This window comes from Benincasa hispida, chromosome 9 (assembly GCF_009727055.1).
Source record: "Benincasa hispida cultivar B227 chromosome 9, ASM972705v1, whole genome shotgun sequence".
In the NCBI taxonomy this organism is placed as follows: Eukaryota; Viridiplantae; Streptophyta; class Magnoliopsida; order Cucurbitales; family Cucurbitaceae; genus Benincasa; species Benincasa hispida.
Window position 1 is genome coordinate 17,929,134 of NC_052357.1, and position 12,832 is coordinate 17,941,965.

At 31.5% G+C, this 12,832-nt stretch overlaps 1 protein-coding gene across 1 annotated transcript; it reads right to left on the reverse strand.

Moving 5' to 3' along the window:
- Positions 1-844: 844 nt before the first annotated feature.
- LOC120085316 (probable WRKY transcription factor 48) lies at positions 845-5,670 on the reverse strand. The gene is made up of 3 exons (XM_039041245.1): positions 5,222-5,670; positions 4,129-4,275; positions 845-1,353 (listed from the first exon to the last, which is right to left on the reverse strand). Exons 1-3 carry the CDS (start codon positions 5,566-5,568, stop codon positions 945-947), a joined length of 903 nt encoding a protein of 300 aa, XP_038897173.1. The 5' UTR covers positions 5,569-5,670; the 3' UTR covers positions 845-944.
- Between the last annotated feature and the right edge of the window lie 7,162 nt (positions 5,671-12,832).

A 12,832-nucleotide genomic window follows, 5' to 3' on the forward strand; every position in this document is an offset into this window, starting at 1 on the left:
ACGAAAATATCAGTAGGAAAATATAAATATGGTCCAATTTAATATTTATTTTAATGATTAGATGTTTGAATTTTCGCACTTACTTTCAATATTAATTAAAGTATGATATATTAAATATTTACGGACATTCGAATCTATAACCTCACATCATATTGACCTTTTTTTTTTAAAAAAAAGAACATACTCGAGGAAGAAAATTATGTATCCAATGTAATCAATAACTTGAAGTTGCAAAATCATGAATTATAAAGATAATATTTAGTAAAAAATGAAAGATTAAAAATATGTCAGAAAAAAAAACTTAAAATGAAAAATTAAGGTCTTGTTTGGTAATTATTTTATTTTTTAAAAAAATTAAATTTGTGGACATTTCTTCCATCTCTAAATTTCTTCCTTTGATATCTACTTTTCACCAATCTTTTAAAAATTCAAGTCAAATTTTGAGAATTAAAAAAAATGTTTTCAAAAAGTTGTTTTTAATTTTAGAATTTGATTAAGAATTCAACAATTATAGTTAAGAAATATGCAAGACTTAATTTTCAAAAATAAAAACCAAAAATCAAATAGTTATGTCCAAAATATTAGGACATTTCTTGGTCACCGAAACCTTCCCCATAATTTTTTTCTTTTTCGTTTTCAAAAACACACATAAGATTTGTTTTGATTTATTCTTAGGTGTTTAAAACCTTTTTTTTTTTCACTTAAAATGACTCATTTTATACCTTTAGAAAGTCTAGTCAAATTTAATTATATAAAAAAAATCAACATTTAAACTAAGCTTACGTTCTGGTAAATCCCAATTAAAAGTAGACTAAAAAGCTAACAAAGAAGGAAAGGAAAGACCTACAAAAATTATAATATGGCCATTGACACACTATTTAAAAAACATTGGACAAGTCCAATAAGTATACAAACCATGTTTACTACTATATATATAATTTCTTCTAAACATGACCAATCGAATTAGGTTGAGTTGATAAGATCGAACCATCACCCCATGCCAACCCATCATATTGGGAAGGGGTGATATCTTGAAGTAGTCCATGATTAACGGTGGTACCAAGCAATTGAGTAGCTCGATTGGAAGAAGCAATGCCACACGGTTGATAAAACGATGATGGTAGGAAACCTTTTGGGTGGCTGATAATATTTGAACTATGACCATTTTGGTATAAGTGATCATTGTAGTGGGTGACCGAGATGGGCGGAGGAAAGAAGGTTGGTCGTGCCATGATGGGGCTAGGGTGTGAGTGTTGGCCTTCATAGGTTGTTACAACAATGCTTGGATCATTCAAACATCTTTCCACTCGTTTTTTTACATTGCATGCTACACTAGTACAACGATAATAGCTCCTATTGAAAAAAATATATATGTATATGTCAAAAAACTTTATAGACCATGATAGTCTAGTGTTATAATAAAATTTTGAGAAAATTACCCTTTTGGTCCTCGAGTTTTGAAGACTATGTGTGTTTGATCCTGAGTTTTCAAAATGTACATTTTTAGTCCCTAGATTTATAAGAATAGACCTACTTGATTTTTGACTTTTCAAAATATATCTGTGTTTAGTTCATGAGTTTTTAAAAATAGGTTTAAAAAATCCCTCAAATAACTTCATACTATTATTTTGAACAATTATTACGTTTTAAATTAGAATAATAATTTTTAAAAATCAAATCCTCTTTAAAACTATTTTTTTAAAATTTTAAATATCATATAATTATTTTTTGAAAGATCAAACAAAAAATATTTCAAGGTCCTTTTAAACCTATTTTTATAAACTTAAGGACTAAAAATATATATTTTGAAAACTCAAAGACCAAATAGACCTATTTTTATAAATTTTGGGACTAAAAAGATATATTTTTAAAACTCGGGGACCGATTGCATATATTCTTCAAAACTTGGGAATTTAAAAGGTATTTTTTTCTAAAAGAAATAATTAAGTTATTATAAAATATATCATTACTAAAATAAAGATAACTCAATGGTAAGTAACATATATATTCTTTCTCCAAAATTGGAGGCTCAAACTTATTATATCTCCATTAGTTGTACTAAAAAAACAAAGTGTAACGTTGAAAATTTACATATGTATTAGATTTTTTTTTTCAATTGAGTAAAAGTGGTACAATCATAAACAAGATGAACAAAACAAAAATATTTTCTCGATAGTTAGATGCAATTCTAAATCTAATAATGTAGAAAGTATTTAGTCGATAACTAAATATTAATTACATAAATTAATAAAAAAAAAATTATTTCAAATGGTAAAACTGTTGAAAATATTTATAAAATATAATAAAATTTTAAACTATCTATGATAAACACTCTGATAAAAGTTTATCGATGTCTATTAACATCTATTATTGATAATTCTAAAATTTTGCTATATCTTGTAAATATTTTGGTTTATTTTTCTATATTTAAAAACAATCCAACTAATAAAGTTAATTAATCCAAAATTGATACTGCTCCAAAAAATTGATCAACTAGCTAAAGAGGAAAAAAAAAATTGAACATATTGTACATTGGTAGATGCAATGACAATGACAAGTTTGGTGAGAATATTATTTCTATACCAATTTGGTAATTTTGGCAATTTCTTTTATTGGAGAAAAAAAAAATGCATGATTTTGTAACTTATTGTTTACTTCAAGGGCAATATTGGGTGTGGAAGACAGGTTTTTCCCCCTTAAAAGAGGTTAATTTTCCCTTTCATATTATAGATGTTTTTGTAGTACAATAATTTAGGAGAAGAGGATTTTTAAAAAATATAACCTATTGATAAAAAAAAATAAATCATGCATTACGATAATTGTTTTAAATAGTAAAATTGTTTAAAATATTTATAAGTATAGTAAAATGTCACTGTCTATCAATGATCATTGTCTATCAGTGATAGACCGCGATAGACATTGTCTGATAGATGTATATCACGATCTATCACTGATAAATATTGACATATTGTTATATTTGTAAAAAAGTTGGTTCATTTTTCTTTATTTGAAAACATTCCTATATATTATGGTATTTCTTTTGCAGTATTTTTTATTATATTTTATTAATTATTGTTTAATAACTATTTGTTGAGAATTTCACATTGAAAAAATTAAGGGACTTCACTCTTCATATAATAATAGATCATGTATTTTTTTGAATGATCATTAAATGATATCTTAATTTTTTTCTAATATTATTATATATTTTTTATAATCTTTTATTACTTTTGTTTTTTTAGTTCAACAATATATGGGTTGTGAGTTCACACTTTTAACCTCTTAGTCGATAGTTCACAGTTTATGTTAGTTGAACTATACTCATAGTAAGTTCGTTCATTAACAATTCATATGTTTTAAAATTTTAATTTTTTTTAAAATAAAAATTATATCTAAAATTTTTAATAAGATTCTAAAAGTTTAAGCTCTGTTTAGTAACTATTTTGTTTTTTTATTTTTATTTTTAAAAATTAAACTTATGGATACTACTTCCACCTCTAAATTTTTTACTCGTTATATATTTTTCACTGATGATTTAAAAACTAAGTCAAATTTTGAGAACTACAAAAGTAGCTTTTAAAAAGTATTTTCTTTTTTGTTTTTAGAATTTGCCTAAGAATTCAACCATCGTACTTAAACAGATGCAAAATCGTTGAAAGAAATGTGAATGAAATATGCTTGATTTTCAAAAACAAAAATAAAAAAATCAAATGGTTATCAAATGCGATCTTAGAAAAATGCAATTCCTATATTTTTTTTCTTTTCCTTTTTGTCTATCTTTTCTAAAGTTTGGCCTATCTAAGAAACTTATGTAATAATTTCATCATATTACTTTTTTTTCCCTTTTCAAAAGAATTAGGCTATAATTGAGTATTTTTCGTGCTTTTCTTTTTTTTCTTTTTGGAATGCAGTGTGAAAAAAAGAAAGATGGTATAGTTAAGAAACATAAGTATTAACTCTGTATATACTTAAAATTTGAAAATATTTTGAAAATTAGATAACCAACAAAACCAAATTAATATTTTTTTTTTTCAAAGATGGTTGAAATTACAATAAAATAAGAGACTTCACGACCTGAGATCAAGAGCCAACAAAATTTGGAAATAGAAAATTGTGTTGAAAATTTACCTAGGATGAGGGCTGTTTTTTACTGCTTTTTGACCATATTTTCTCCATCTATATCCATCTTCTAAATGATCGACTTCACTCTTTGTCATGAACGCAAATCGTGGTTCTTGATCTTTCTTCTTTGGACTAGTCTTCTTTGTTTTCAACCTATAATCAGCACCCAAAAAATAAAATTAAAACACAAAACTTAGACCATATGAATTCTTAAAAAAGATTTATCGAATTTCAAATTTTGCTAAAAATTCAAATGAATTCATGTAAAATAAAATTAAAAAAAAAAGCAAGATTTTTCAAACCAAATAATGGATTAACCATCTGATTATAAATATATAAACAATAGTAGTCCATGATCATTCAACATTTCAATTCTATTCCCACCAGATATATCAAATCATTATATAAAAGAAATGATAATTTATCAAATATTAAGACTTCGTTTGGTAATCATTTCGTTTTTCGTTTTTTATTTTTAGAAATTAAGTATATTTTCTCTCTATTTTATCATGATTTACATTTTCTTAAGTACAATGGTTGAATTCAAAAAAATTTTAAAAACTAATTATTTTTTTATTTTTCAAATTTTGATTTGATTTTTTAAACCATTAATAAAAAGTAGATAATAAATAAAAAAAATTAGAAAGTGGAATTAGTGTTTATAGACTTAATATAAAAAACAATAATTAAAAAACCAAATCATTACCAAATATAGTCTAAATATTTCATTTCTCGATGATCTATTAACTAAAAGTGGACTGATAATAATCAAACTGAAAAGCTGTATCCAAACTCTACTTCTAAATTTGGCAATAACTAATTATTGGAACCAGACAAAAAAAAATCATTCAAAACTGAAGAGTATAATATATATATATGTGAAATAGGGCTTTTAGATTTTTTTTAAATAAAAAGAGGGGAAAAAAAGTTCTTATTAAGTGCAGAAAAACCCAGATTCTTATTATTTTCAGAAACAATAAAATCTCTGTCGTTTATGACTACAAAAAACACTCCAAACTTCTCTCTTGCTTAAATATTGTGTAATTAATCCAATTTTAATTATAATCCCATTTTTTTAATCAGAAAATAAAACACTCACTGCTTGTCAACTTTTACAGTTGGTTGGCGATGTTGTTTCTCTCCTCCCTCTAAATTTGGCTCGGTCGGCTCACCATTGACGATCTCGCTCGAAGTGGACGAGATCGACGACGAATAATTTGGCGTGGTCGGCCATTGGTTCCAAATCTCCAAATTCTCGGAATTTATGACAGGATTTGAAATCAAAGAAGACGATAAAGACATCGATGTTTCAAACATATCAAATTGCAATGAAAAATCTTGATCGACACTGAGAAGTTCCATGAATCCTATACGACTTTTATTCTCGTCATAATCAGGAAACGGATATCGCAATGAATCAGCTGCTGCCACCTCCTCCGTCATCATAAAAAAAAAAAATCTAGAGAGAGAGAATGAAGAAGAATTGGACTTTTATAGAGAGGGAAAATTGGGAGATGGGATTATGGGAATAATGAATGGGAAATGGGGATTGGGAGAGAAAGGAGGCTGTTTTTTATTAGGGGGAGGTGACCGGCAATTGTAGGTCATAGTTTTGTACGGACCAGACAAGGGGAGTGGAAAACAAATACGTGGACCGACGGAACAGAGGAGAAGGTGTGAAACGTCGTACTGGACCGGTAACCAGTCGGTCTGAACGGGGTTTTGACGCACGTGAAGTGTATGCGGCGAAATCATAAATACGGAGTCGTTTTATCAGCATGCGTAATAATAAATATAATTTTTTTTCCCTTTATTTTCTTTTTGCCTCTTTGCTTTTCTCAATCCCGATATTGCTTCATTGTCTGCCCATCTTTCACGATCTCTTTCAATCCTTTTTTTTTTTAATCTTTTTTCTTTTTAATATAAAAGATATTCAAATCTTTATTAAAAGTGGTCATTGTAATTTTTGTTTTTATTCCTTTTGATTCCTCTATTTTTTAAATTATCATCTTAGTTCTTATATTTTTAATTTTGATTCATTTTGATCGTTATACTTTTAAAATGTTCATTTTTGTTCTTGTACTTTCAACTCTGATTTATTTTGGTTCTTGAACTTTATAAAAAGTGACCATTTTTACTTTTTAAAAGTGAAAATGAATGGACGAAAATAAGAATTTTTTAAAAATATAAAAATCAAAATAAACCAAAGTTAAAAGTATAATAACTAAAATAAACAATTTTAAAGTATAGATACCAAAATAAACCAAAATTAAAAATATATGAATCAAAATGAACATTTTTATATTTTCAAAATGAAACAAAACTAAAAATAAAGTAATATGTAAATAAAAAAAATTAATGTTTTTTTTTCCTTTAATTCCAAGTGATCAAAATCATTGTGATCGAGATAGATTTGAGATGAATTCAATTCATCTTCACAAAAAGACGTGTATAAAGATTCGGTTGGATAATATATTTATATATATATATATATATATATATTTCAATTCTCATTTTTTTTAAATTTTATTTACTAATAATTCATATTTTTCTTTAGCTAAAATATGATTCGTCTCAACTCAGTAAAAAAATTATGAATCATCTTTATTTTTTTATTTATTTATAATTCTTATAAGTAGAGATGTTTTTTTCTTCTTTGGAAAAAAAAAAAGATGTAAATATATTTTTAACGTCTTTAATTTTTTTTAATAGATAACTATACTTCGAAAAAGAAAAAAACAATGACAACAGAAAAATATTTTAAATAACTGAACAATGGTTTAGTGAAGAAATTTTCTTCTTCTTCTTGATTGCTTATGACGAAGGTAAAGATGTGATAGTTTAAAAATTAATCTAAAATATTATTGCACTACTCATTTTTAAAGCTTAAATTGATAAACTAATCAAACTTTCATGTTAAAATTTGATAAATAACACTATGTATACGTAAAACCGAAGTATTAGGAACAAAATCACAGCATACTTTTCTCCAAAATGTTGCATCACAAGTGAGAAAGATGATATTCAAATTTACAACCTATAAATAAAAGGCACTAATATCTGATCACATAAATAAATAAATAAATATAAAGGTTGGGTGGGTGATATATTATAATTGTAAGAGCAATATTTTGGATATCTTAAGCTGCATCTATCTTTTTGAGATTTACCCCAATAAGAAAAAGTAAAAGATATTAAAAAAAAATTGTCACACACCATTGAACATGTGAGGAGCGCAAAAGGATGGATATAACAAAAGACGCATTCAAGTATTTTTCTAATTTTTTTGGAAATAAACTTCATAAACATAAAAAAAAAAAAAAAGAAAAAAAAACATCAAGAGGGCATTGAGAAAAAAAATCACTATAAATCACATCATGAATCCAACCATTTTTTTTATATCCGTGAGTGTCCAGACCAATTTATGCGCACTTTCGACTAATCTCACGGGACAACTTGTCTGACCCTACAACATTTAGGTGTTAAGGAAACTCGTAGGTAGGTGATCACCATAGATTGAAACTTTCACCTCTTAGTCATTTATTGAGACCATGTCTCTTTTTTTTTACCACTAGACCAATCCATGATGGTTTCATGAATCTAATTTTAGATACTACTGTTGGGTGAAATTTTAACTTTCAAAAGAAGAGGGAACCAACCTTTTGATTGGAGAATCCCACATTGAAAATTTTGGTATTGGAAGCCTCCCTTATGTACTCCAATCTTGAGTTTTGGGTTTGGGCCCCAAGGTGTACCCATGTTTTGGAGGGAGTGAGTGAGAAGATAGACCAATTTGGGTTGCGATCCCTACCATTCCACGTTGAAGGCCTATAAAAGGCATGGTCTTCAGCAGTTCGAAAATACAACTCATTTTCACTTCGTTCTATTTTTGCTTTTCTAACTCTTCATTTTAGTTTTCCGAGCAGTGGGTTAGAAAGGGTGTTTGTTCTGGTCAGTAATAGTGCATTTCCGATCGGGTTTTCTTGGCTGTTTTATCCTGGGGACGATGTGGCAATTTTCAGACCTACTTGCACACTTGGATAGAGCCGCGAAACGTCTTAAAAAGAGCACGACTCAGTTTATAACGAGTTTTTGTTTTGAAGGTTTTGCTCTTTGCTTGACCAAAAATCTAAGGAGAAAAGGGGAAAGGTCAGAACCGTGGCTCCCCCAGAACCAACAGAAAAAATATAAGCCCCCTTCAAGAGAAATGGTACAGTTCCTCTGTTTTAATTGTAATAAACCTGGACATATGGCTAGGAACTGCAGGAACAGGCGTCGTCCTGCTGGTCAGACGAACCTGACAGAAGAACTGTTAGTTGCCATGATCACAGAAGTAAATGTGATCGGTGGCTGTGAAAGGTGGTGGATAGACACTAGCGTTACGCACCATGTCTGTCACGACCTTAGTCTATTTAAAACTTATACTGAAATTAAGGATAAGAATATTCTGTTGGGAGATCACCACTCCACAAAAGTTGCTGGAACCAGTAAGGTGGAACTCACGTTGAAGGGCGTTCTGCACATTCCAGAGAAAAGAAAGAATTTGGTTTCGAGCTATCTCCTCAACAAAGTTGGGTTTACTCAAACTATAGGAGCAGACCTATATACTCTTACAAAAAATAATGTATTTGTAGGGAAAGGGTATGTGATAACTTATAGAAATACAAGTTGTTTATATCATCTTATTTAGAATATGTGGCAAAATGAAGGAAAAAGTTGCATCAAATATATAGAAATTGACTTAGAAATGCAAAGGTTGTAAAATATCGGAAGCACACCCGCTGACCCCATTGCGATGGCAAAAAGGGATGTCCAAGTCTTTGTTTTGCAGGAAACAGGTATCACCGCATGCGATGATCGCTCAAGGACAAAAAGAGCAATGCATTCGTACCGCATACGATGATCGATCGTGGACAAAAAGAGCAATGCATTCGCACCGCATGCGACGATCGATCGTGGACAAAAAGAGCAACGCATTCACAACATATGTGACGATTGATTATGGACAAAGAAAGAGCAATGCATTGCACCGCATGCAACGATTGATTGTGGATAAAAAGAGTGATGCATTCGCGGGGATTTATAAAATTGTACAACTTTTCTATTGTACGATCTGACAAATTGAGGAGCAGAGTAGACATTTCCACCAAGCCTCAGTAGAAAAAGTAACTTTTCAGAGTGGGACCACTAATGAAGAAGGTGCTAAGGTCTATAAATAGCTACATAAATACCAAAAGAAAGGAGGTTGGTCTAAAGAGACATTCATAGATCCGGGAGATAGACGAGACAAGTCCAAAAGGAAGTCTCAGGAGCCAGAAATTCATTTACAATCCTAAAGAGAAGCTTTGTGCAAGGGTCATTTCTATCTAGGGAATTATCCTGAGAAGGAAGTTCTCCACCTCACTCCTCCTACATGCCGGCAAGCAAAACAACTCTGATCGGGATCCGTGTCAAGACATTGACACGCTGTCCTCATTTGTTCTTACTTTCTGTTCATCAACTATTATTCATTTCTGATCTTTCATTTATCTATATGTAACAAACGCTTTATCTTTATCCGTAATATCATTATCATGTTCATCTTCATCTCTCTGTTCACCACCATACATTCATCATCCATTTCTCTTACCATGTGTAACTAATCCTCCAAGGTAAGGGGGAAGGATTAAGCAAGTAAGTTAATCCATGTTGAAGAAGTCAGCTAAGTTTAGCTAACGCATGCTCAAAGAATCTTCACCTGTGAGAGCAGAAGTGAAGATGTTAATCCACCTCTCGAAAGAAGGTTGATAGAATGTGTTAACTAAAGCAAGAAGTATTTCTAGAGATGAAAACAACCTTGCATTTGTAACGTTCATCCCTGCTCACCATAGAGATATGGGAACGCGGCCAATCACTGAGAGGTGTAAGCCAAGGAAAGACGGAACCTTAGTTGCGTCCTCAAAAGGATTGACAAACTTGTGATATCCTTTCCCCCAACCCATTCTCATTTTGATAAATTTCACAAGACTTGTCATCGCATTCCCTCATACACTTGCACAACTTTACATTTATTCATTTATTTGTTTGTTTATTTGTTTGTCGCTGCATTTTACTTTTTAAACACAACACACTATTATTTTGATTTTGGTCGCATGTATCACATCAATATCGCATCTAGCATCGCAATCCCCGTGTTCGACCTCAGATCACTCTAAGAAACTTGCGGTGGAATTATACTTGGTTCCAACGCAAGAAAACTTGTGACACACATACACTACATGAACGCATTCTATAGTATTTTGTAGCATCACATACGTTATCTAGAAGTGTGATTAAGACAACGCAACACATATCATACACATCATCAGTCTTTGCGATGGCATTACATCCGCCGCAAAGCAACAAGCATTTGACACGCGAACAGTATGCAACTGAGGGAATGTGAGTATTGTAGTCAAGCTAAAATTACTAAAACTCCGCATAAATCTGTACTTAGGAATTCTGAGCCTCTAGATTTGATTCATTCTGATGTATGTGAATTTGATGGCATCTCGACTAGAAACAGTAAAAGATATTTCATTACCTTTATTAACGACTGTTCTGATTTTACTTTTGTATACTTGCTGAAAAACAAAAGTGGTGCTTTTGATGCCTTCAAAACTTTTTGTTTATGAAATAGAGAATCAGTTTAATAGAAAGGTTAAAAGACTTCGTAGTGATAGGGGAATCAAGTACGACTCGGACAATTTTAATGAGTTCTTTAACTCACATGGAATAATACACGAAAAGACCACACCTTATTCTCCTGAAATGAACGAAAAAGCCAAAAGAAAAAATAGAACTTTAGCTGAGCTAGTAGTTGCTATTTTACTTAGTTCAGGAGCCACTTCTTATTGGTGGGGTGAAATCATCCTTATCGTGTGTTATGTCCTAAATAGAATTCCAAAGTCTAAAAACAAAACTTCACCTTACGAAATTCTCAAGAATAAGAAACCAAACTTGTCCTACTTTAGAACATGGGGTTGTCTAGCATTTGTAAGGATTCCAAACCCAAAAAGAAGAAAGTTGGCTAGTAGAGCTTACGAGTGTTTCTTTATAGATTATGCCTTACATAGTAAAGGCTACAAGTTCTATGATCTAGTGAACCAAGTGATTATTGAGTCAAATGATGTCGGCAAGGTGCGTGTGTGTGTGATTATTAATTTTAATAAAAAATATTATTATTTATTTATTTTTTTAACCGAGAAAAAAAAAAGAAAAAGTCCTCCCCGTTCGCGATTCGTCCGTTTCGTCCGCACGTTCTAAGGCTCACCGCTATTTCGCTCCCTACCGTTTCATGCTGAAGGCCTATAAAAGATGTGGCCTTCAGCAGTTCGAAAATACAACTCATTTTCACTTCATTCCATTTTTCCTCTCCTAACTCTTCCATTTTAGTTTTTCAAGCAGTGGGTTAGAAAGGGTGTGTGTTCCGGTCGGTAACGGTACATTTCCAATCGGGTTTCATTGGCTGTTTTATTCTGGGGAAGACGTGACAATTTTCAGACATGCTTGCACTCTTGGGCAGAGCCACGAAACGTCTTAAAGAGAGCGAGCTCGCGACTCAGCCTATAACGAGTTTCTGTTTTGCAGGTTTTGCTCTTTGCTTGACTGTCGTGCCTTGACCATTTACTGTTCATCATTTTGAGGGTCCTGCCGTTTCCAACAATTTTAAGATGTTTCTGCCACATCATCAATGGTCCTCAGTAGCAACACCGACATTATGATATCTGACCTCAACCGTCCATTCCAGTTCGAAGGAGCGAACTTCAAACGGTGGAAGCAAAAGATGTTTTTTCTCACCGTCAAGAAAGTTGCCAAAACTTGTACCAGAGCTAAGCCGATCGTCCCTTTAGAAGAACCAACTGAACAACAAGTAAAAGAAGCTGCTGACTCGGAGGAGAAAGACTTTCTTTATAAGAATTTTATTTTAAATGGTTTGACTGATGATCTGTATAACTACTACAGTACAATGAAGAAAGCAAAAGAGGTCTGGGATGCCCTGCAAAAGAAGTACGACACCGAGGAGGCCAGGTCGAAGAAATATGTTGTTAGCCATTATCTCAAGTTTTAAATGACGGATGACAAATCCGTGGATGCCCAATCCCATGAACTCCAAAAGATAGCACATGAGATAATTACTGAAGATATTCCGCTAGATGAACAATTCCAAGTTACTGTTATTATTGATAAACTGCCCCCTTTGTGGAAGGACTTTAAGAACACTTTGAGGCAAGAGACCAAGGAGTTATCCTTGGAGATCTTATAACCCGACTAAGGATCGAGGAGGAAGCTCGGAAGAAGGACCAGAGGGAAAAGGTGAATGCAGTACCTAGGAAACCCACCTCTACCGTGGTAAAACTTGACAAAAAATCTAAAAGGACAAAGAGGAAAGGTCAGAACCGTGGCTCCAACAACTAGAATCAACAGAAAAAACAGAAGCTCCTTCAGGAGAAACGGTACAGTTTCTCTGCTTTAATTGTAATAAACCTGGGCACATGGCTAGGAACTGTAGGAACAGGCGTCGTCCTGCTGGTCAGGCGAACCTGACAGAAGAACCGTTAGTCGTCATGATCACAAAAGTAAATGTGATCGGTGGTTGTGAAGGGTGATGGATAGACATTGGCGCTATGCGCCACGTCTGTCACGACCTTAGTCTATTTAAAACTTATACTGAATCTAAGGATGAGAATAT